This window comes from Corapipo altera, unplaced genomic scaffold, assembly GCF_003945725.1.
Source record: "Corapipo altera isolate COAL_440 unplaced genomic scaffold, ASM394572v1 181, whole genome shotgun sequence".
Classification (NCBI taxonomy): Eukaryota; Metazoa; Chordata; class Aves; order Passeriformes; family Pipridae; genus Corapipo; species Corapipo altera.
Genome location: NW_020884999.1, coordinates 917,484 through 943,135, shown reverse-complemented (window position 1 = coordinate 943,135; position 25,652 = coordinate 917,484). Strand labels below are relative to the sequence as shown.

Sequence of the window (25,652 nt, the reverse complement as noted above, 5' to 3'; positions counted from 1 at the left end):
AAAAAAAGAGGGAACGGGAAAAGAAGAACCAGGGAAATCCCAGAACTCCTCCCCACCATCAAATCTGAGAATGCCATGCTCAGAGTTGCTTTGTGCTGTTTCCCTCTAGGACCATCTCCTAACTGATATAGGACATAGTTCACTGTCCCAAATCCTGGCCAGTGCTCCCTCCCTAACCCTGGGACCTTTTGGCAGCATCTGCCTCATCCTTCTGGCATCTCGAACAGCTTCTCCCTCTCACACACAAGGCTTCTGCAGACAGCTCAGAAACTATGTAACAGCCAATAGTCTGCAAACATCACGTGCCAGATAGAGCTATGAGAGAATTAGCACACCCCAACCCACCCACCCAAGGCAGCGATTGCTCCCAGGGCTGGGAACATGCTCGGGGTCACTTATGTCCCTCTCCACGTGTGGCTGCCACGACTGGTACAAGCCTGACACGGAGCTGGCTGCAGTTGCCATCCCCCACTGTGCTCAGCCTGGTGCAGATCCGTACAGAGGAGATGTGTGTGTTTGTTCTTCAAACCTGCCTTGTTAATGTTGTAGGAATATTGACACAACATTCCCCTCAGAGCTGTTACTAGCAAGTGGAAATTGAAGCTTTTTATTGAACTTTTTTTTTTTTTACTCTTAGCTTTTAGAACAAGATATTTAGCAACATTAACATTCATTTTTACATCACGTCACATGCTACTACTTTAGCTGCAGCTGCATATTGTCTGCTTTCCCACAAGCCCTCAGAGTGAAGATTTATGGTGGAACAGACAATTAAACACACGCAAACCTGAAAAATGCAAGTGGGTTTTACCAATGAGGCAATTTGCTGCATGCATTTCTCCATCAGAAACAAGTCCAACTTCAGCAGACACCAACAGCATCTTTTGTCTTTGTCTAATTTGGGAGTTTCTGTGTTACACAGAACTGGGAAGTCAGTTAATGTATGCAAAGTTTGCTCGAGCAGCAAAAGCAACAGCAAGTGCTTCATCTAGTCAGAGACTGTAAGAGCAGAAGCTTTTCATTCCAAATAAAGGATTCCCCCAGGAATGAGAGGTATTTGAAGATGTCCACTTCTACATCTGGAATTAAAAGCTGAGATTTCTCACAGAGAAATGCAAATCAATTAAGTGATCCAAGAAATGTTTGGGGAGGAAAAGGAAAATATTTGGCAGGCAAACACTAAAATGTTGAGCATCTCTGTGGGAGTCGTGCCCCATGGACCAGACCAAAAACATAATTATGCTATTGTGTAGGTAAACACCGAGTTTGTGTACAATTTTCTCATCCCAAACACCTCCTGGGCACTTGCTGCCTCACATCCTTCCTCCAGCAGTACAGCACCACACTGGTAAGTCAGTGTGTGAAAACACCTGGGGGAGGAAGGTTTAGCAAAGTGTAAAGTGTCTCTTCAAAAGTGCATAAGCAGTAAACAACACTCCTCTGGGTTTGCATGTTTACCATTGTACCCAGAGACACTGGTCACGTTTTACAGGGGCAGTTTCAGTGCTCCCAGCTGATGTCTCTGCCTGGAGGCTGAATGGCACCTCTCTGACCACAGTGCCATGTCCCCCAGACAGAGCTGCCCAGGTGTCCTCATATAGGTCCATTCTACAGCAGCCAAAAAGAAGGCCACCAGTCCTACCAGTATGGCAAGGAAATGAGATGCTTCAAATGTAGATGACATCTGAATCATGCTGCTGAACCTGCAGGCAAATCAAAGAGGCAAAATTAGTTCCACCTTAAAGTAACTCCCTTTGGTCTGGGTCTTCCTTTACCTCCAGCTCTGGGGCCTTTTGCAAGATGCCCTGCAATATTTTTTTTCTTCTTTCTTTAAACCAGTGTATTTGCCTCACCCCTGTCACCTGGATGAAGTTGGCCTTAAAAGTCCCTTCTGTTATTTGCCTCAGAAAGAGCTGATCCCTCATCTGTTGCTACACTCAACTATGTTCCTTCTAATCACACAACTCTGAAGATTGAAGTATTGAATGTTCTATACTAGAGCTTCTAACTGATCCTGAACCCCCTCAGTTTTGTTCATATAAACCAACAGCAAATACATCAAGCTTTCTTCATTCCCAATACCTTGCACAAATAGCATTCCCTACAGAAAAGCTGATTTCTTTCTCAGTGTTCAAGACCACACACCCTTCTTGATTCTCCAGTCCAGCGATATCTAAAAGCAGGTTGTTTTTTCATAAAACCCAGCTTATAGCTCTTCTGGACTCTTTGACAGGGAGCACATGGAAGAGAACTGATCTGTTGGAAGTCTGAGTATTTATTGTGTCTTCCTCCCTGCCTTTTAAAACCAGAAGACAGTCTGTTTTAAGTTCTCTGTACCTGGGGGCACATTTCTCATTTCCAAGCCTGGCTGATACAAATTAAATTTAACACAGATCCTCCTACTGTGTATGGGCATCTCTGCTTCATTTACCAATGCTTACAGCTTTGCATTCCAGCTTAGATCATAAGGGAGAGAAAACAGGTGGCCTCAAACACTCCCAAATGATGTGCCAGCAGAGGGTCTCCAAAATCATGCAACAGCCTTGCACTGACTTGTCTTCTGAGAGGCTGTGACAGAGCTGGGCAAACCAGGTCCCTACAACCAGCCATTGTCTCTGAACTCTAAATTTTAGTCAACATTTGGGAATTTCCTTACAAATCTGATTACCTTTATAATCTGTTTTCTGGTTTCTGTGCCCACACTGTTGGCAACCAATGAATTTGCTTGAGAAGATGACTTTTCCATTGGCACTGTGTGCTGAATTTTGTTGGTACAAGGCCAGCTGCTTGCAGTGTTTAACAAGTAAGTAGGGAAAGGTCTTTGAAGATTTATATCCAATGAATCTCCAGCTTCAAAGGTTTTCATCCATGATGGGGCCTTTAAAAGAAAAGAGCACATAGAAATTTAATGCCCTCTCTATATCAACACTCATTAAGCCAAAAAGAACATCAGATGAATAGTCAGGAAATAAAGGCCATCTTTCCTCATAATTTTTCCAAGCCTCCCATCTCTCTTTAAAACTGTTGACTCAGAGCCATTTTTGCTACATGTGGAACAACCTGCAGACACAGCCAACCCTATTATTACACTGCTTCAGGAAGAAGTGTTTATATAAATAACAAGCAACTTATGACAAAAACCTGAGTCTAGTTCCTCATTCCTTAAAAAAAAAAAAAAATACACACCAAGACTTTATGACTTTAGCAACCACAAAGCACATGAATGAGAATGTGATGCAAACTATAGGGAACCACATTTAAATGTGTTAGTTACAACAATTTAGTTTGCTGCAAGACCTTAACCCTTATTGTGATTTCGTAATCTGTAAAATAAGCTGATTATTTCTTGCTCGTGGTACTGGTATCACGCCCAGGAAAAACCCCTTAGATTTTGTTTTGACATGAATTTTCCTCCTCTGTGTTCATGCTTTTGATGTTTTACTATCAGGGTTACTAAAGCCTTGAGCTGAAATACAGCAGCTACCTTTGGCACAGCCACACTGTTCTTCTTTATGGTCCCTGCTGAGGAAAGGGGCAGGGGTTTAGGGTACGTACGTTCCCTAAGGAGCGATCCAAGGAGCCCAGGACTTCATTCCAATGGGAGTAAAGCCCAGACTGTTTTTCTTCTAGCTTCAAAGCATGGATTTCAGACTTCAGTTCTTTCAGTCGATCTTCAAATTTTCTGCTCTTTTCTAAGTAGTCGAGCCTGAGTCCACACATGGGAGACAAAAAGCTTAGTGACACCACATAGCCCAAGAACAGGTGTGTGTGGAAGGAGGAGGGTTGTTCTCCGTTTCATTTTGGAGTTTGATAGGCAAAATGAAGTCTGGCACATGTCAGTCTGGCTCCCCTGACCCAGTGAGAAGGAGGTTCACCTTCTTCTTTTTACTTCCTAGCTTTTGACCAAACATTTCCTTCCAGACCAAGGGAGGAAAAGCCTCTGCTGGATTAGCTCACAGCAATACCACACTTTAGCACTAGAGGGAAACACCTCTCACCAGGTGTTAGTTCAGCAAAGTGCTTTGTCCCTGACATGCTGCTCCCCAAGGCAGAAGGTTCTGCACTTTTCATGGCTTGATGCCACCAGAAAACTCTTCCTGTGTGTAAATAGCTGGTCTTACACGGGCATCATCCACACCAGCTCAGTAAAAGGCCATTATGTACAAGTAGGAGGCCATCCCAAGTTATTAAAAGGATGAACTGAGATTCCCAGAGATTTCCTTTCTATACTTTCCTTGATTAAAATTCTCATTTATTTACACCACAAGCATACTGATACCTCTCTTTCTCTATCTCAAAGGATAGTCTCTTGAGGTCGATGTCCTTCAAATCCAGCTTTATGGATCCTTTGTCAAAGTTGGCCTCTCTGGTGTCACTTGGGGAGTACTGTGAGTACTTGGTCATGTGCTGAAAGAGGCAACACAAGCACTGTCAGTAAGATCTGATTGTTTGGTTTGGGGTTTATCTCCTCAGCTTCTGCAAGAATGCCCAGCTGAGCCATTTCATAAGATTCTGAGACACACAGATGCTCCTGCAGCCCTTCCCCTGTACCCAGCTGAGCTGCTGAAGTCCCCAGCCCACAGATCCAAGGGCAGAGATGTATCCTGGCTGAGAATGGAAATCCATCCTCTGCAAGACTGGAGCAGAAAAGAAAGCTGGGGCACACATCCTTAGTGCTGCCTTCTTGCTGGAGACAGCTCCATCTGCTTTGCCTGATGACACTCATGGGCAATTCCCGTGCCAGGATGACACAGCTGGTTCAGTACAACCATCTCCACAAAGTACTGCCTGATTGAAATGGCACAGAGTCAGTATTAGGCATGAAGGCAAGACAGTCTCTGCTCCCTAAGTCCCAACACCAGTCCTGTTTTTAACTTCTGTCTTGCTTTTCTTTACAGCCTGACTCACTGCCCTGAACAAACACAACTTCCATCCTCTCTACACTGTGTTTGTGCACCACTTGGTCCCTCAGGTATTTGTCCCTCACTTGGATGCTGAAATGTCACTACTCAGCTTGATGGGGGCTATAAAAATGCCATCAACATCTGACTGTCTCTGAAGATGAAGTGGTGCCCAGTAGAGCAGAAACTTACAGGACAATTAGGCCTGGTTATGTCTAAGAGTTTCTGCTTCGCCTTCCGTTCAGCCTCCCTGGCTTCATGCAGGTCTTGTTTCAGATGCTCTGCTTCCTTGGCTCTGAAAGATAAATATCCTGATGTGAATGGCTGATGATTTCCAGTATAAAGCAACACATGGATTTCAGAGGAATGCACCTCACTAGCTTCCAGAGAACAAGTCCACTACTGTGATAACTTTACCCCAAGGCATGTGTGGTAGGATGGTCACGTGGAGAACTAACTGCACACAGCATGACACACACTTTCAGAGACAGTCCTGCATAAACTGTCTGAATTAACATGTTTTTCCTATTCCTCATTTCCATGGGCTAAGCTGTGACCTGCTGATAGAGATTCTCCAGGCTGTCAGAGATCCTCCCTGAGGTGGGGAGAGGTGCAACATATCTGCTCTTTATTTTGGAAAGCTTTTTGGCAGTACCCTAAAACAAGCAGAAGGCCCTTAATAGCAAGATTAAACATCCTCTGTCAACACTGGCCTGCTCTGCATTTTCAGGCAGCACAGTGTTATGGAACATGCAAACCCTTGGAGTGGTTTACACTGCACATGAGTGTGCCTGGTTTACACTTCTCAAAGATCTGATGGGATACAAGAGACCTTCACCTGGTATTAATGAAGGAAAACAGCCTCCTAACTCACAGGTATACAGACTGGGAAATTTAGATAGTTAGGTAGCCAGTGCTCTTTTGATAACACTAAACAGAAAATGCTTCTGCATCCTGGATCTTTCCTACTAAACATCTCTAAAGCTTTGCATCTTCTCGATCTGCCTCACAACCACTGGGACCAGGTGGAACAAACAAGATGCAAGGAGGCTTAGTCACTGTGAAGTGTCACTCCAGGAACAATTCCTCCCTGCTGGGCTTAGCTGTAAGAAAAGCAGCACTCTCTGCACCCAGGCATCCCTCGTGAGACCACACAGCCCCATCAAGCAAACCCCACCTGCGGTCAGACTCCTTCACCAGCTTCACTGCGATCAGCTCTGCCTCCCGCATCTTCTGCTCCATCAGGCGTTTCTCCTCCTTGGTTTTCAGAGCTGTGATCTCCAGCCTCTGTCGCTCCTGCTCGGCTTCTGCAGCGTTCTGGGCCAGCAGTTTTGCCTCTTCTTCTGCAATCTGAGCCTTCTCAGCCAGCAACTCTGCTGCTTCCTGGGATCGAAGCTGAGAAGAAACAATTTTTCTTAGTTCCTTGTCTGGCATCTCCAAAATCACCCCTGCAGTCAGGCAGGAAGAAAGTATCTTTTCCCAAAAGATCAAGTGATAAAAATGTTATTTCTTAAATAAAAATTAAATATAATTGTAGGGTCTGGTGTTCCTCCTCTGCTCCAGAACTTCCTGCCTCTCACCTCTACAAAGCAAGGAGACACATGCGCATAAAGCTGGACAAAGGTATTGACCAAAAATTGAAGTCAGTCCCTTCACTTGCTACTGCACTGTGCCCCTTTCTCCCAATTTCAGCTCCAAGGTTGCTTCCTTTCTCCCCCCTTTGCCTGAACAAACCACTTTGAACCAAATGCAGGGAGTGAATGGCTCACAGCAAAGGGAGACTATGGCAGAGCAGCGTTTTCCCAGGTATTCCTGCATGCCCTTTCTACCAGGGATAAGAAACTCTCCAGCTTTGCCTGAGCTATAATGCCTGGTGTCTCACAGGAGCCATAAGACAAAAAAAAATCCTCCTTCCCAAAGAAGAAAGCCCCTCAAGCACAAGAATATTCAGATGAACGTGCTGCTCACCAGTGCCTCATTTGCCTGCCTGGCTTCATCTTCCAGCTGGAAAAGACGCCTTTCCAGCTCTTCTTTGGCTCTCTCAGCTTCTTCTCGGAGCTGCTTCTCCCTGGCCAGCCTCTGATTCTCCATCTGGGAACAGGAGGAGCAACACCACGCTTGTGGGTTTGCAGCAGAATCCCACCTGGGCCTGAGGCAGCGCAGCAAATGCATCCAATGAAGAACAGGCTGCTCTCTGTCTGGGGCACTGACAGTCACCAGAGATGCAGTGAGGAAGCTGCTTGCACTTTGCAGCACTGAACTCCTCTAGCAGGTAATACTGGTTATTTCAGACTGCTGGAAGAGCCCTTGGATTGATGTGTTATGTACCCCAAATCTTTGCTATCACCTATTCAGTCTCACAAACAGGACTGACATCCTCAGGTGCCACACACACGCTGGAGCTGTTCCCACATTCAGTCCTGCTGCACTTTCTCACCTCCCACACACACAAGGCATGGGCAGCGAGGGCACCAGCTGGAATAATAATCACTGATTTCAACAATACAGGAGCAGAAAGAACCTACCTTTTTTCTAGCTTTTTCTTCCTTGGCTTGTGCTTTCATTTGCTGGATCTCTATTGAGTCCACTTTTCTTCTCCTCATAAATAGGTCATGGTTTCCAATGCACAACTGGAAAATCTGGAGAGGAAAGGTAAAGCAAATGTGATTTTGATGTACTTGTGCCCCAGCCAGAGGGACAAAGAGCCCCACACTGGCCTCACTGGACAAGTCAAGATTTCAGCACAAATGCTGGCAGTTGCTTCCCTTCCAAGTAAATCAGCACCAAGGCAGGCTCATATAGCAGTTTAGATAAGTTTGTAACAAGATGAGAGATTCCTTCTGTCCTTCATCCTTCTCTCATCCCACCCCACACAGGCAGCTGCTTCTGCAGTGCTTTGCACTTTGCCATACACCACATCCTCCCCTTCCAGTATCTTTTTTTCCCTTTGTGATTTGGGCCTTCTTTCACATTTCACTTTTCACTCACCATCTCCCCTTTCCAGAGAGGGCAGAGATACTCTCCCTGACTCCCTAGACAGCACAATTTCCATGAAAACACGTTGAAATTCAGTGTTCCCTTACTCTCCAAAGGTTTTACAAGCAGTGTTTCTCACTCAGGTATCAGCCAGTATTACCAAGTTCAGATTTAAAGAAGAAAAGCAGAACACTTACCAATTTGTTCACTTTGAGTTGAGAGGAAAAGAACTTGAAGACTTCTGCTTTTTTGTCAAGAGGTTTGATAGTTAACTATACAGGTAAAATTAAAAAAAAAAAAAAAAAGGAAGCACAGTAAGAAGGAGAAGAACAAAGCTGAAACTTAATACTAATGCAAACTTTAGCTCATCTCCACTTCTTTCCAGGGAAGCAGCGATTTATGCCACAAATGTGGGGAGAGTGGTGCAAAACTGTTTGGCTCCAAAGAATCAGAATCAGGGCTGTTGTTGCAGAGGTTCCTCTGCTCCCATAGTGGGCTCTGTTAGAGGATAAAGCCTCCCACAGACCCACCCCAGTGCCAGTTTGGATGGTGGTTTTCATAACACCACCACCTGTGCACTGCACACTACAAGAACTCTGGAACAAGCACTGGTTATCAGGAAAACAGAATACATTACTAATCCCCAGAAGCAGTCACATTCTTAAAGTCAGGGAGATGCCAAATACCTCTCAGAATACCAATCCTTGCAGGTACAATAGCAAGGGCCTAAAGGACTTGTTCCTCTGACCAGCAGGTAACAGTCCTGGAGCTCCTGCTTTCTCACTTTTTCAGTCCATCCCTCAAGCTGTTCCCAGAGGACATGAAGGGCTTTCATGCTGCCAGGTCAGTACAAACTGCTCCACCTCATACCTTGGGCTGGGTTTGGCTGCATAACAAAATATGGCTCCATTCTTTAAGACCCTGTCTACTGTGACTTGTGGATTAGTGTGGTGGTTTAGGAATGGTATTCTCCAGAACCAGGACAGTTAGACAGCACTCTATTCCAATAACTCATTTGCAATGAAATGTGTGATTCCAGGGCATCTGAGTCACCAAGATCATGAGGTCCTACAGCTCATTTCACCCCATAGGTAACGACTTGTGAGGAGTAAGGCTGTGATGTGTCACTAAATATAGTAGAGATTTAGCACAGGGATGCCCAATTTCCCAACAACAGGGAGTTAACACAGTTCATTCACACACCTGAGGGGAAGTTTATTGTTAGCAAGGACCAAAAACTCTTTGGTGGCAGAAGACCTGCAGGGCTGCCTGATTTAATGTACGTGCACCTAACTCCAAAGAGCAAATCTCATCTCAATGTTTTCCAAAAAGCCCAGAGAAAATTGGGAAAACAGTGTGCTGTCCTTTGGCTGACAAACTCCAGGTATGCCAGTTCCAATGTAGTTTTCCTAATTTTGTTTCTCTGATTATAGCCTTCCATGTAGCCCACAATTTGTAATGAGAATAAATTCTACCCACTCTCCATGGTACTTCCTACGAGTAAAAGCTCTGAAATCACAGGGAAATTGCAATGGTAGGGTTGTGCTGGAGCCTGACATCACACACTGACAAACTGGCAGAGTTCAGGCAGAAAAAAATGGATCTCTCCCTGCATGTCTCCTCTTGCCACTGCACTTCAAACCCCAGCTACAAGGAGGTTTTCCGCCGGGGAAAACGGCATTAAGTTTTTATGGATCATCGAATTCCCACTGGGATAACTGAGGAAGCCAGTCACAGTGGCATTCGTAAAATCTATCTTTTTCAGAGATCAACACACTTGTTTTGCAAAGGACAAGCAGCAGGGAGGGAACCAGAACAGAGTGTGAGAGCTCAGAGCAGCCCCCAGCGCCTCGGGGAACCGAGGTTACAAGCACATCTGAAAGGCAGGTCTGTTATTTTTAGTTTTGTAACAAAGCTCCCCAGGATTTTCCCCTTCTCCCCTAAAATTATTTAAACAGAGAAAGCTTTCAGCCTGTTCCAAGAATCCCAGTCCACACCCATATAAAAAGAATAATACATCAAAGCCATCCTACCTCTTTCTCACTATAGGAAATGTTTCTGATAGCGCTCCACTCAAACGACTTGTTTGGAGAGAACCTGTTATTAATGCTGTAGATATGAATACCTTTGGCATCAACTCCAAGCAGGAGATCTGTGTGGTTTTTATTTTGCTAAGAAACAAGAGATATCAGTAAATGGCATTTATGGTGACATTAAACAACCACAGGCAAGAACCACACTTGTTTTAATGCATTGATATTTATCTGTATTTTTAGGAAATTGGTGTTTCTACAAAATATAGAGAATGTTGTCACTGCTACCTGATAACCCAAGTCCTCTAGGTTGACTACAGCGGCTTAAACTATTTCTCCTTCTTCCTATTTTATATCTGGAGCTACTCAAGACCTTTGTCTGATTGTAAAACATTAATCTTAAATGTTTTATTCACCGACTCCTTTAGCAGGCAAGTAAAAGTCAGGACAATCACTACACAGCCCACCATCAGCAGGGAAAAGCAGAAGTTAGGAAACCCAGTTCCAAACTCCCCAGAGGATTTTAAAAGAACAGCACCATCATCTACAGCAATTGAAAACTGCTAAAATAAGGCACTTACAGCAATTGGAAAATAATTGACACCATACATTTCCAAGTCTTGGGCAATTTTCAGGTAGTTCATCTCAGCTTCATCCCTAGAGAATAAGGCCATGATTATAAGATTCCTTTCTAACTTCTCTTTCCTGGCTGGTTCTACATTCCCCACTTAGAAACGAACAGGCAATCTGGTCCTTTGTACAAACTTACTTAAATTTTGCCATCTTGCTCTCAACAATAGAAAAAGGATAATAAAACCAGCATCTCAACAGAAAAAAGACAGTAAAGTTGCACCTATTTTGATTCATGAATCAAGTATAGTGTAATCTTTATTAAAATTCAAGTCCAGTCTTATCCTTGTGTTAGTTTTCCCACTCCATCATTATTATGTCTTGGAAACCTACCCTGCTATTGTTTTCCTTTACATGAATGTATTTCCTTCAGGAAATAGAGTTCATTGAGAAATGAGTCCTGAACAAACTCTAAACAGAGCTTATGGTCGAGGCCAAAGAAGGGTCTCTCCACCCACTTTTCTCCTCCCTTCAAGGTGAGGAATCAATAGGTCTTGAGGAAAATATTCAATAAAAATAGTGCTAAAAAGCCTCTTGAACAGCCAAAGAGAAATTGAGCCCAAATATTCAGAGAAGTTGCTTTTGGGTGCCAGCAGCTCCTATTTCTCATTTAATTGAATTTCTGGACGTGCTGAATGTCTTGAAGTAGCTGAATGTCCACATGCACCAAAGTCATGATGCAGTGTCTTTACTGTTTTGCTTCCTTTCTAAGTACACTGACACCCTTTTGAGCCCTGGTTCTCACAAAGTATAAAACATATCAAATTCGTTGTTTTTATTCTAGGAGGAGACTGGTGTGATCCAGCTCCAGAAATGCAGCTCCTGCACAGGACAGACATCAGCAACTCCAGGAAGCAAATGGCCTTAAATGAAAATGCAAAACTCTCAGGGCTACCTGCAGATTCAACACAACTCACCCTCTGCAGGAACTTCTCTCTGCTGGCATATATGGACTAGGAGGCAGGACTCCACTTTCAGAGGTATCGGGTTATGAAGCTCTGCAGGAGCCCTCAGCTTCTCTGTTCACCTCAAAGCAAGTCCAGTTTAGCACCTGGAGCCCTACACAAGACACTTTTTAACCCCAGATGAGCTGGTGCTTTTATCCTTAGTGATAAATTAATTAACACAGCTGGGAGACCAGTATTTCTTTGCTCACTGTACAAGAGCCAAAGTTCACTGTAGACAGCAAATAACCAGTGACTGAAATGTGTGGGATTTCCAAAGAGTGCAATGATTTCAGTACCTGGCAATACCCCTGTGCTCAGCATACCAGGCAGTGATCTTCTCTTCCCACATCTCTGCTGTCAGCTGGTACTGCCTGAGGACCTGCAGAGAAAGGAAGAAGGTTGGTTTCCTTTGAAGATCCATGTGCTGCCTCTCCCAAGCAATGTGAGTGCAGCAATGCAGTTCCCAGCTCAGTCACTTTGCACAGTTTCTAATGCTCTGGTTAATCCACAGCAATATTTGTGTTGCAGAGTAGGTTCAAAGATTTGGGTTTATATAGAATAAAGACTTACCCTTTTGGGTAAAAGCTCATCATGGGCTAGAAAGCCTGGCTCATGAAAATTTGGGTCGTAGTCACCATACTGTGGCAAGAAAGGAGAAGATCGTTCAGGTTGTTGGATGCAGAATGCTGAAGAACTTGTTGCTTGTGTAGTTTAATGTGATTGCTTGAGACAGATTTTATTTTGGTTCTCTTGTATACAGGGTAACAACATAACCAGGCTCCTCTCATCTGAACAGTCCATGAAAGTTACTTCCAGGCCTCGTGTTATGCACCTGGTTCCAACACAGCCACTAAGGTGGCTCTAAACTCAGACTTCAGTCCTAACCTGTGGCTCTTGGAAACTGCAGGAAGAAAGGAATCTCCCATGACTTCATACTCTGAACCAGAGGAATGTGAGCTCCCTTATTCCTGCAGTCAACTGCACATCAGCTGAGCTGCTGCAGAGGGTCAGCCCTCCTAAGAAATTGTGTTCACCTCCTGCCACTGGATGAGTTTGACCCTTGGTGGCATGAAGTGAACTATGTTCTGAGAGATACTAAAAAACATCACCATTGTGAGCACCTTCTGTATCCATGGCTATTTTTTAAAACAACAAGAAATAATTCTAGCTGGGAGAAAGATTACATTAAAATGTGAAGTCCAAAGCAGTCCTCTAAATTGTGAAAGCACAGTATAGAAAAAAAACCCTTGTAGTGGCATCTAATGCTTATTTTTCTAGCTGTGCCTGTACCTCCCAGGATGACCTACTTCTTTCACAGGAAATTTTAACGCTGCTGTGTTTTACACACCACCAGGTAGATGTGTTGGTTAAAAAAAAGAAAAAATAATCCATAAAAGAGACCTTCTATGCACAAACCTTGGCCTGAACAGCATAAGAAGCCAGTAAAACTGTTGCTTCTGGTGAACAATAGATTTCCTCATCCAGTATTTGTTTCTTAACCTACACCAACAGAAAAAGGGAGCAAGTTAAAGAAGCTCAAAATCAGGACTAATGTAAGGCTTGAAATGAAACTAGACATGCCCAGACCATAACTTGGCACCAAACATCACCATTATGAGTTAATAACAGCAGCAATAAATTGGCATTCAGGAACACAGGAAGCCTTTAGTTAACATTGCATTTAATGAGACCAAAAATGCCAGTCAGCTATCTCCACACAGTTATATAAGGAGTCCTGTAAAAGAAAATGTTATCAAACATGATTTTTATTGTCTGCACTTCATTTCTTTTAACAATCCTTTTTCTTTCTGCTTTGGAAAAGTTAGCTTTAGACCATGTCAAACATCAAATTTTAGGTTGGAAGGGAGCTCTGGAGGTCACTTGGGACCTACTAGACCAGATTGCTCAGGGCTGACTGGTATTGCCATGGACATACTGAAACCATAATAGTATGTTCTCAAGCTTTCCAGAATGAGAAAAATAAAGGAGTCCTAAAAAAGAGAAGCTAATAGAGCACTAATTTATTCCATTTCAGCAGTCTAAGCACAATAAAACCATAGGGACTTAAAATAAAAGCCCAGTATAAATGGTAAAGGGTTCTTTTAACATTCTTTTCATTTTAATAATCTGTGATGCTACCAACACCAGAGGTGTGATAAATTGTTTGTGAGCTTTTGTTTTATTTTAAATCAGTTGTGCAATTTTTATTTGAAAACCCAAAGAGGGAAGGGGAAATTAATCTTCACAAATCCTCCTCTCAGGTGTAATGTTTTTAGCCTAATAACAAGCACAAGACAACAAAATTTCACATAGCACACAGACTTAAACATTTCCAAAAGGAAAAATTACTTGTGATAGCACCAAGCTATCTTTACAAATACACCCTGGCACTGCAGGTGCTGTGAACTGAAATGAACCATCAAGAAAGTTTTTCTTTTAAATTTAGTCTCTGGTGAGTCCAATGTATGAACCTGAGTTATAGTACAGGGAAAATTCTTTCTAAGCTGTTAAAATGGAAAGAATGAAAAGACCGACAAGACTTCTCTTCCAATTTGGAAAGCTCCAGCTTTCATACTCCGTGGTGCATATCGTGTTCCAGAATTTAGAACAATGTAGATAAATCCCCCATAAGTGTCTGGGGTTTTTTTCTGATCAGATTTTACAAGGACTTTTTGTTAAACTTCGTAAAGAAGGAACAAATTACCTAATCTTTAAGCAGACAACATTTAACTTCAGTCATTTACATTGATTCAGGAATTTTGCAGAAGGCTGTTATGCCCCAGTAATTTGCAAAGGTCTGAATAGTCAGTAGAGCTGAAATCTGTAGGCATCCAGATGTCTGTACATGTTTTTCCTATTAGCATCCAGGTGTGATCTTAAGTTCTTACAGTCAGGAAACCTTGCAAGTTCAAATTTGTTTCAGTCTTGTTTTCCTACTTCGGAATGACAAGAATTTGCTAATTGCATATCTGCTAGTCAAGGCAGGTTCAAGCAGAAAAGAAAAAAAAACAGTGAAAAAATCAGGATTAAAAGACTAGGAAAAGAGTTCTGCCCCTCTCATTCGTTTCCAAAATTACCTTAATAAGCAAATTTCCAAGTGGTTAAGGGTTCTGGATGAATTTCTGGTTAGTGAATTAACCCTCAGAACAGCATCATCTTCCCATTATTTCATTAACACATCCTCCTCAGGGAACAAGGGTATTTACTGTGTTTGTCTACAGCTGCAGGCTGAATTTGTTCCATACACCCAAGCTACCTGCACAGACACATCCTGCTGAAAGCTACCGGAATAAAGCACCACACCAGAAGGCTGAAACTTCCAGAGGGACTTCCCAGCCACTTGGGAGGGAAGGGGGATGTCCCAGACATCGGAACAAACAGTTGACCAACGAGTGACCATCCAAAACTCAATGCCTGTATCCCATTGCCTGTTGCTGCAGTTGTGGAGACACAGCAGGGCTTTCCCTGGGCGATGCATCTTTATTTTGGTGAAGCTCCAAGATTTTGCTCCTTCATCTACTTTTTAATGGAGCTGAGAAATTGCGTCCGCTGTCTGTTCCTTTCAAAACTTGCTAGACGAACAAACCTGTGTTTCAGAATGGCTGCCAAATTCTATGCTCTTTTACCCCTACAATCCAAAATGAAGATTTGAGAAAGCCATGTCAGGGAGTGCTTGTTTTCTCGTGGTTTTGCTTTCTACAGTCCCGCAGAAGAAGATGTCCCAATAACCACCAGGACTATTTTTAGGAACTCACGAGTTTTAGTTTCAGGGATAGGCTGTAGCCAAAGGTCTTGTTCCATCTGCTGCTGATATGGGTGAAAAACCTTACTGTCCCCAGCTGCTTATTACCATTCTTTCCCTCTCCTCCACAACTGCTTCCACAATTGCCTGTGCAGTCACTCCCCCACAGCCCGTGGACATCTAATAACAGGGCTCTTCTAATTCTGCTCATTTTGAAAGAACAGGGTTAGGGAATGGTTACACAAGAGGTTACACCAGCAGGTCTAAGATGACAGTGACAAGGAGCTGTTGAGACTCTCTTCATCCACCTTATCTGCAGCCAGAGCAGATCAGGTGACACAGTCCTCAAGACAACTTCTTCAACTGACAAAAAGGATGGTTTCACTTACACTTCTCAGCACTGACCAGTTAGGGCAGAAGCCTCACAGTTCTCCAAGCAGTGCCAGCCTTGCATGGATTTTTTAACAAATACTGTAGGAGTAAAACCAAGTCTGGAATATCCAGATGTGGAATTATCACCCAAACTGCTAGGTGTAAAAGTCATTTTACATGAAACTTCGGGTTTCAGTAATTTAACTCCAATTCCCAGCACAGAGGGTAAGAGAAGCCATCAAGAGAACAAAAACCTACAGAAGGCAAAACATTCAGCTCACCTGAACAAAACCACAGCAGTCAGGAGAGATGTTTGTATTTCATAAAATTAAAATATTTAGAGAGATGCTGATACAGCTGAAGCAAGTAAAATCATTGAGAATAACAGCTGCCAACAAGATCAAAGACAATACAAAAGGACTGGGGTAAATACAGAAGGAATTCATGGTTAAAAATTATTTCTGACCTGAAGGAAGAATAAATGCTGGGTAATTTCCTGTAATAGTTCCTCTTCTACCTTCTCTGGGTAGAATTTAGCCAAAAAATGAAAGCTAATGGGATCTTCTTTGGGGATTTCTTGATCTAAAACCTGTTTACAGATAAAATAAAATCAGCAGCGAAAATGATACATAAGTGTCTCATGATAATATTCCCAAGGAAAACCAGAAAGCAGCCCATAATCCACTTAAAGCAGCCTTCCCATATTTTAGCAGGAAGGGCAATGCTGAGTTTTAATCTAAGAGCAATCAGTGCATATAGTGGTGATTAGTGTGTGAGGCTCCAGGTCACATGGGATAGAAGCCACCAGACCAAATAATACAATTTTATTCTTAAAAATGTAAAATTATGAGTTGTCACACAACACATTCCTTTAGCTCCTGTGCTAGAAAAGGTGAATCTTTTTTATAAGTAACTGCCACACTGTAATATTTTGTTTCCTATACCTTCTTGTCCATCTTTAGCCAGGTGCACATTCCTTTAATTGTGTACTGCAGGCCAAAGAACCAAGTCTCCCTTAAACCAAGGGCTCGGCACACCAGGTCAAACAAGTCCTTTCCCTTCCACTTCATCTAAAAGAGAGAAAGAAAATTAAGAAAAACAGGTATTTTAACACATTAATATTACTATATTAACATATTAAATGAATTTTTTTTCCATTTGTCTTTCTCCTGGGAACTCTGATTTCACCTTTAGATTTTCAGTGAAATATTCCTATGGCTGTATAAGAGTTACTGTGCTCCACCTCCTCTCCTTCTCCTCCAGAGACACATCCACAAAGCAACTGGAGTTATTTAGCCACAACAGCAAGAACTCGAGGAGCAAAGGGGATGAAGATTGTACTATTGATTTCCTAGGACACAGCAAGGCTTTATTAATATTTGTTAGAAAAATATTACTCAATAGTTTACACAAACTGGAGAGAGTGAGGGAAGGCCAGGGGAAATCAAAGCAGTGTCAGGGCACAGGTTAGGAATGCTGAACAAGGAAAGCAAATCCACCTTTCACACACCTCAGGTATTTCAGTGGCACCAGGCCAAGCCTTTATGCTCCTCTGATTTAAATGAGCAGGAGCCTGTCTTCTGCAGCAATTTAGTAGCCTGGCTCCACAGAGAGAAAACTTTGATTAAAGGTCCCAGATTCACAGACATGATCCTCATTTTTTTTTTTTTTCAAAGAGGCTGCACATCTGTTTCATCTGTTTGTCTACATGTTAAAGAGATGGTTTTGTCTAATTGCCTGGGTCAGCCACTAAAAACTTAATGGCAATTAAAAAAAAAAAAAAGTGAACTTTTAGGCAGTATTTGAGTGGAAAGCTGGAAACCACCCCAGCAAAAGAGCAATATCTGAGGAGAAGGGAGAGATAGCAAAGGAAGGAATACATTAAGCTGGATTTGTTAACCAGGACTCTGATCTCTAAAGCAAAATTTCCAAATCCTTTATTTTCACAACTCAGCCTGCAAGAACTCTAGATCAGTCAAGTCTCATAAAAATTGCCAGTCCCATTGGACCTCAGTTTTGTAACTCCTCAAAATAACTGTATGTCTTATTTTGCTTTTACTGGATGATTAGGAATTAATCAAGCACAGTTGTATCTCCTTGACAGTGCAGCCCAATTTATTTAGCAATTGATCACTTGCTATATTTTATTCGAGTCATGATTTCTCTAACCAATTTACTAGATAGCCATAACTAATAGAAGAAAAGCCAGCTTTTTCATTTGATTCTTTTTCTCTTTGCCCAGAGATACCAAACAGCCACTGCAGTTAAAGAAATAAACTGGAGTTTATTGGCCAAATTGAAGAAAATGTCCCAGATCAACTGAGCACAAAAGATACCAGTTTATAAATTATTTTATAAGTAACATCTTAGCACCAGCTTTAACCAGATTTCTTCATTTAAGCTGGTAGTGTCCTAAAGTGTTGTGTCACTTATAAAAAAAATAATTTTGTGGAGAAGTAGGAATACTTACAAACAAGGCCTGCATTATGTCCTGGAATGCTTATGAAGAAAACAAACCTACTGCTAATTTAGCTGTGTCAGCCACAGGGATTTCATGCAAAGAGCTTTAAATTCTGAATACTTTGTTTTACAGAAGAAAGCATCTGAGACTAAGTAATCCAAAATAGATCAATTTTAAGACCATCCATGAACAGAAAATCTGAACTTTCAGAATTTCTGCCTTGCTAATACACAGGTCAGTCCCCACCTTCCCAACATTCTGACACTCTTACCTCACAGCTGAACTCCATTTCAGCATCCACTGTTATAATTTTGACTTTAAAAGTCTTTGGCTGTTTCTTCTTCAGGCCTCGGATGGACATATTTTTCAGTTTATGAGGACAGCCACACCTGAAATCAAACATGCATTACACTTAGGGATGGAAATTCAGCAACATTTTCTTGGCTAGACCCCAAAGTAGGATGAGTTCAAACAGGCAGAATTAAATCACCTTTAAATATGCATTTCTGTGTCCAAGACAGGAAGAATATTGAAACAAAAAATACAGTTCGACCGTTAAAATTAGCGTGCTCCTTAAAATAAGCTGCTCAAAAAAAATGTCATTGCTGTCTCTTCTCAGACCTTGGCAAATTGGTCTGAGGTCTGGGTTCCTACAGTACTAGACAGAGCATCATTCAGGGCTTATATTGCAGGATCCAGCCATGGCTGAGGACGTGTAGGGAAGCTCAAATCCAGCCCTCGTGCTCCATACAATCAGCCACACCCCTGCAATCAGGAATCTCTTGCAACAAAACTCTGCAGTGGATGAGTGTTTAGTTTCATAAAAGTAATGCCTGGCTTTTGAATAATGCCAACACAAATATGACATTCTTCATCCATCCCCATCCAAGAAAAAACTCCCTTTCTCAAAGGTCAGGTACCAACACCAAATGCATCTACACTCAGTAGAACACCACAAAAATGCAGCAAAACCTTATGATGTCAAATCATCAGCTCAATCCTGTTCCATCAGTTATGGCTCCTTGAGCAACTAACCTATTGGATTTCTTTATAACATGAGATCTCAACGCCCTGAAATGATACAAATGCCAAAAATACATGCAGTGAAATTAAGCTGAATTTACCACATTCTCTTGGGTTACCAAACTCACAAGGACAAGTTATTTAGAACAGAATTTTTCCCAGTGAAGTTCTTGTGAAATGAATTTAATTTTGTCAAAGGTGACAGAAAATTCCTTCACAAATCTTCTGTTCTAAATGCAGTCAACTGCATGCCATTCAAAATATTGATGGGACCTGCTATTTCCACAGCCACAAGGGCTTTTTGTGGATACATTCAAACCAAATATTGAAAGCTGAGGTTAAATGACAGCGTGAATCTGCACTAGGCAGTTCTCAGGTGTTTGTTTCTGAGCACAGGAAATCAGCCTGTAAAGTTCTTTCTTCTTTTTAGTTTATAAAATTAACAGCTCAGACTTGCACGACCCAGTGAGTATCTGTGAACTATACAGGGCAAGAGACTGAGGGATTCTTGGTTTCCTACAGTATAAGACTATTACAGTGTGGCAGACTTCCAACCTCTCCTTAAGAAATTCCAAAATAAAGCTCTGGTTTAAACTGAAAAGTTCCATTTGCCTGAACCTTCCAGGATTTTATAAAATGCCTTGCCCCCTTCTTTGCTCCTTCTGAGTTCTAAATTGGCTTGCAAATGCAGTGATTATTTTCCACTTGCTTCGTGCCCCTCATACAGAAATTTTAAGTAGCTAAATAGACAGTAAAATCCATATGGAAGCTTTTCTTTTCAAACTGTAGGGAAGCTGAGGCAGAGAACACATGGGTTAGTTACCAAATCATATGGACATCAGCAGCAGAGGTGAGAACAGGGGCTTGAGGCAACTCAGAGAGGGGAAGAAAAGCTCGGGAGGAAATTCATCTTTCTGACACCAGTGAGAGCAGCTGAGTTCTCCTCTCCCTCCAGCTGGCTTTGGTAGAGCTTCTGCTGAAGTCTTGTTTGGTTTTGGGGCAACACACTTCTGGAAGGACAATGTGCTAGCTGGAAACAGTCCAGAGGAGAGATCCAAGGGCTAGAAAATCATCTGTGGTAAAATGAAAGTACTGGTTAGTACAGAGAAAGGACAGGTGTGGCGAGACATTATAATGTCTGCTCTTCATGAGCACAACAATCAGGACAAGGAATAATGGGCTTCATTAAGGTGCAGGCAGGTTGCACACTGAGGAAAAAAAAATCAAGAATAACAAGAATATTATGATGCTGGAAAAGCATAGAATGGCATTTCTGTCTTTCTGAATTTCTACCCAAAACAGTGTGACAGCTTCTGCTCTCTCCTGAAGACTGGAGGGACCTACAATCCTCAGAGTATTCCCTCCAAGTTGGTCCTTCTGCCAGGACCCACCACCAGTCCAAGGGGAGGCCAGTTCACACCAAGAATCAGTGTAACCCAGGGTGCTTCAGGGATGGGCACATCCTCAACCCAAATCCCATCAGCCCCAGGGTACCCCCTTTCTCCTCAGAGATTACTTATTCAAGCAAGTGAAAAGCAGACCTTTGCCACAGAGTTTGTTTCCTCTATAATTTAGGCAACACCCCAGAGCGCACAGCTCACCTCCTTAGCACAGAAAAGTGCTTTCAATTAAAGGGAAAGGAATATTAAAAACCAAAAACTGACCACAGCAGTGTGGTAACGTGACCACAGCAATATTGACACCGAGAGCATCGTGTGAGGGCATCCAAACCAGCAGGAATTACCCCAGTAACTTTTTGATCTCTAAACTGCAAGATGCAACACAGCTCACAGCAAAATCAAATTTTAACCTGTTGCATTCCAAAGGTGTTTTCTGTCTAGTTTTCTTCAAAACCAGAGGCTTACTGTGAATGATTGTACCATGGGATACAGCATTTATAGCAGGAGAACTACAGACTTCTGTACAGTATTGGAAATATCCCCTTCTTCTATTTGTTCTAAGAATGACCAGTGGCTGAAGACAAAGGAGAAAAAAGGTTCATAATTCATTTTTAATATGTAACTTGAAACAGCCAGTTGAATTCAACAGGAACTTGGAGTTAGGGCCAGTACAGAACATTCTGAGAGTTTCATATGGAAAACTCTGAACAAACGAAATCTAACAACTGCAAAGAAATGTACTAATTTTCTCAAAATATGAGAAAAATACCAGAGCCCTTCATTTTTACTTTGAAGTTCTTTCATTTTTCTTATATAACCTTGTTGAAATGACAATATAATTTGTTCAACATTTCCAATAGCTGTTTTTTTTTTTCTTTCCAGAATTTTTATTCCATGGAAAAGTACATTCTGACTCACAGTGAAAAGACATTTTTGAATATCAAATTTTCCCGAGAAAAGTAAACTGCATTTTAATCAATAGCACTGGTAAAGAAATTGGAAATGGTATTCACACTGAGCAGCTTAAATGAATGTGAGATACTGACAACAGAAGTAAAAGCACTTAACAGTCCAGTTTTTAGAAAAATAACTTCTTCAAATAAGAGAAATCTTGCTGAAAGAGACAATCTGGGTTTGCAATCTTTTGGTTAATGCAAAAGCAATCCCTGCTAACAACAGCATTTAACTGTGAATCATGTGCAATGTGCTTCAAGATAGAGTTTCTGACACCAGGCTCCAGGGATTTATTTCTGCACTTGCCACAGGGATCCAGGCTCGAGACCCAGAAGCAGCAGAATGTGATAGATCAGAGCATGTCATAACCTTTCCAAAGAACGTATTAATCCAAAATAGGAGGGGGTGATAAAAGATTCCTGTCCAGCCAGAATCTGGGAACAGACAGTTCAGAAGCTGTGAACATCCACAGCTCCTCCTGCACTTTGTGGACACCAACAGGGAGATGATAAAAGCTTTGTGTGATGAGGGGAACAGAAAGGCAGCGCTGAGGAACAAAATGTGCAGGAACCAAACAGCCCCGACTCTGCTTTCAGCGTGTTCATGTCCAAGATGAAAGAAGTGACATCCACCAGCTCTGGCTGGATTATAGTCTTGTCCCTCATGGACAGTGAGAAACCAGGGCCTGAGCAAAATGTGGGGGTGAAAGGGAAGCTGGGAACAGCAGGGAAGAGCAGGAAGAACTGGCAGGGCAACTCTTGCAGGGACTGATGCTTATCTGTATCACAGCACCAGGTGGGCAGCGAGTTACACCACAGTGCTGCACTTGTATCCCGATGGGAAATAACCCACACATCAGATACCACTGACTTACAGCATTCTCTGACAATTGCAAAGAGAAAAAAACCGTTGAATCAGCATTCCCCCCACCCAAAGTTCAATAACTCCACCAGAATTCAGTACCTTAGAGACAGCCACAGAGAAATACCTCAAGGAACAAGCTGCAGTTAAACCTGCCCAAGAGTTGAGAGTACATTTTATTTCCAGTTTAGTATTTCCAAGGTGAATGGATCGTTTTTTGCAGGGCTCCCCACCAGATATAAAAACTTCCCTTCACAGGGCACTTGCTCTCAGTGACAACTGTGTGTGAGCTGTTCCCACCCATCACACTTTGGTCACACACTGCCGTGAAAAAGCAGCTGTTTTCACACACACACAAAAATCAGCAGCACTTTTTAAGGTGAGAACTCCTCAGTCTCAGCTGCAGATAGGCAAGGAATTAATGGCAATTGAGACCCCTCTCTTACACCCCCTAAAGCAATTTGCCCTTAAGGATCAGCACATGCACAGGGGCAACAACTGAACCAGCTGCCTCCGAAGTCCTTACAGGAGCTGAAAATACAAAACCCTTGGGAGTGCAGTGAGGATGAAGGAGACAAGGCTTGGGAAGTACTTTAAGAGCCACCACCAGAAGATGCTTGAAGCATCAGCTGCAAAAGCACATTAACATAGATACTACAATTCGAAAGACTCCTGTCATCACTGAAATATTTACTGCAGCTCTGAGTCGCAAATTCCCCTGACTCATTATGCTTCTCCCAGTTCCTGAATTTCCATACTTTAGCTCGGAAATTAATGCAAGCAATTTGAATGCAGACAACACAGGAAAGCGTTGTGGGATTTTTACAGTTGTTGACTCACACTCCTGCCTGTGCTCCCTGCCCAAGGAACAATTTAAGCAAAGAATTCACTGTTTTAAAATGGGTCAGCAAGATAAAGGTTTTTCTTACCCCTCAATCTAAACAGAAGTTATCTAAAGTCACCAGTTGGAATCAAGACTTACCTCACAGATCATTTTTTGAATGAAGAAGGAAAAAAAAAAAATTCTTTTTAATCCCAAACTCCGTATTTTCCAGCAGACATCAATACCCAGCCCTCACAAGTTCTGCCACTGAGAATAAAATCCAAGAACAACTTTTCTGCTTGATCCCCTTTCCTTTGTTTCCATGAGCTGCAGCATGTTAGCGCCCTCTGAAAAATCAAAGAATTGCTTTCCCAGGTGATACAAACGGCTCTTAACCTTTTCCTGCCTGCACCACCAAGGCTCCTCCCAGCTCCTCTCCACTGTAATTCAAGTAACAAGGCACTAAAATAAGAGAAGCCAACGAGTCCTGACTTGGATATCTGAAAGAACTGATAATGAACTTCCAAATAACTCCTTTGATAGTATCTGATCAAACTATTTCAACAGTGTCTCCAGCTGTACAAAGAACAGCCTGTTCTCCCCATACCGGCTACCTTTAGAAGGGAAGCTGCACAGAGTTGTCCTATTAAATAAATATGATTCCCTACCTGCCCTCTTCCTGTGGTGAGAGGTGATGGGACACTAACACCAAAAGAGAACAAGCCTGAAAACTGGGCAGCAGCCAAAATACCAGCAGAAAATTATAAATGAACACCCTTAAATAAAAAGGGATGGCCTCAGCCTGAAGTCACAGGGACAGAGACCGAGAGCATATTATCTCAAAGGCAACAGTAAAGTAAAAACTTTTTTTGCCAGTATTCAGTTTATAAGTGATTTAGTCACGGGTTTTTTCCCAGCCCTCCATTTTATATACAGATTTACAGAAACTAATTATCTTCCAGGTTATGGACAGCAAGGACAACAGGCCAGCTCTTACTTTGTATGGGCTATAATTATTCCAGATTTACATGGAAAACCCTCAAGATTTGGCTCATGTACATCAGTTAACAGCAGGTGGAAGAGCACAAAGCTCGTTCCTGTGTGGACACCTCAGTGCCACGAAGAGAGGCAGTGCTGACAGCCAGCTCCATCCTCAAAATTCAGTGTAAAGGGACCCCCTCAGCACTCACCCCTCATCACCTCCAGCCCAACACTTTCCTGCTGCCGGCTTTGTCCAGTCCCACAGCACGTCACTGCTGGATGTGGGCAGGAGACCAATTATTTACACCAAAAATCCAGGCTGGATTCAGCTGTGTGAACCCACAGGGGCCAGAGGCTGGGCAGGGCTCCCCCAAAATAATGGTGCCCTGAAGAAACAGGGTCCAGGCCCAGCACCTGCACCCCAAGCCCTGCTGACTGCAGGTCCTCCTGCATCTCTCAGCTCAGGAGACACAGAAAAAACCATTTCCATCAGGGGCAGTGCAGAGAAACAACCTCACTTTAACAAGGACATTGAGATACTGGAGCATGTCCAGCAAAGGGCATCAAGGCTCGTGAAGGGTCTAGAAAACATGTCTTTTGAGGAATGGCTCAGGGAGCTGAGGTTGTTTAGTCTTGAGGAGGCTCGGGGGGGGGACCTCATCACTCTACAGCTGCTCGAAAGGAGGCTGCAGGGAGGTGGGAGTGGAGTCTCTTCTACTATGCCTGTAGTGAGAGGACAAGAGGAAACAGCCTTAAGCTGAGACAGGGGAGATTCAGATTAGATATTAGAAAATTTTTGTCACTGTTAGGGTGGTCAGGCATCAGAATAGGTTTCCCAGGGAGGTGGTGGAGTCACCATCCCTGGAGGTGTTCAAGAGGCGTCTGGATCTGGCGCTGGGTGATGTGGTTGGGATGATGGTTCAACTGGACAATCATAAGAATCATGAAATACTGAGTTGGAAGGGACCCATCAGGATCATCAAGTCCAACTCCTAATCCTGCCCAGCACACCCCAACAATCCCACCATGTACCTGAGAGCATTGTCCAAACATTCCTTGAGCTCTGCCAGCCTTGGTGCTGTGACCACTGCCCAGGGGAGCCTGTTCAGTGCCCAACCACCTGTTGGTTAAAAAACCTTTTCCTGACATCCAACCTAAACCTCCCCTGACTCAGCTTCACGCCATTCCCTTGAGTCCTGTCACTGGTCACAGAGAGTAGAGATGGGCACCTGCCCCTCCGCTTCCCCTCATGAGGACGGTGAAGACCCCAATGAAGTCTCCCCTCAGCCTCCTCTTCTCCAGGCTGAACAAACCAAGTGCTCCTCATAAGGCTTCCCCTGCAGACCCTTCGCCATCCTCACTGCCCTCTCTAAAGAGACCTTAAAGGTCTCTTTCAATCTTGATGACCCTATGACTCGCTCACTTTAACACCTTCCCCCCAGCGCCTCTGAGGGAGCTAGAGCCGCCGCCTACGCCTTTAAATACCCCGGGAGGCCCCACCCACCGCTGGCCCCGCCCTTCCCCCTGCTGGCCACGCCCCCGCCGCTG

General features: G+C 43.0%; 1 protein-coding gene across 3 annotated transcripts; it reads right to left on the bottom strand.

Moving 5' to 3' along the window:
• Nucleotides 1–624: 624 nt before the first annotated feature.
• Nucleotides 625–25,542, bottom strand: LOC113958550 (merlin-like). Of its 3 annotated transcripts, none has more exons than XM_027666898.1 (19): nucleotides 25,528–25,542; nucleotides 19,909–20,158; nucleotides 18,334–18,451; nucleotides 16,546–16,671; nucleotides 16,068–16,190; nucleotides 12,904–12,987; nucleotides 12,058–12,126; nucleotides 11,784–11,866; nucleotides 10,492–10,567; nucleotides 9,911–10,048; nucleotides 8,075–8,149; nucleotides 7,427–7,540; nucleotides 6,870–6,992; nucleotides 6,079–6,296; nucleotides 5,094–5,196; nucleotides 4,280–4,407; nucleotides 3,556–3,706; nucleotides 2,669–2,878; nucleotides 625–1,703 (listed from the first exon to the last, which is right to left on the bottom strand). In XM_027666898.1, the coding sequence occupies exons 2-19, from the start codon at nucleotides 19,914–19,916 to the stop codon at nucleotides 1,668–1,670; spliced, it is 1,983 nt and encodes a 660-aa protein (XP_027522699.1). In that variant the 5' UTR covers nucleotides 19,917–20,158; nucleotides 25,528–25,542; the 3' UTR covers nucleotides 625–1,667. The 3 variants fall into 3 exon arrangements, with proteins under 3 accessions (XP_027522699.1, XP_027522698.1, XP_027522700.1); XM_027666897.1 differs by lacking the exon at nucleotides 25,528–25,542 and adding an exon at nucleotides 23,283–23,544; XM_027666899.1 differs by lacking the exons at nucleotides 18,334–18,451; nucleotides 19,909–20,158; nucleotides 25,528–25,542 and adding an exon at nucleotides 16,790–16,894.
• Nucleotides 25,543–25,652: the final 110 nt, after the last annotated feature.

Excerpts from the sequence above, each read along its gene's own strand:
- LOC113958550 (XM_027666898.1), bottom strand. Across the intron at positions 8,150-9,910 it reads TTTCCTATAGTGAGAAAGAG|TTAACTATCAAACCTCTTGA; the intron begins GTAGGATGGCTT and ends TTACCTGTATAG. Across the intron at positions 7,541-8,074 it reads AACTCAAAGTGAACAAATTG|ATTTTCCAGTTGTGCATTGG; the intron begins GTAAGTGTTCTG and ends TTTCCTCTCCAG.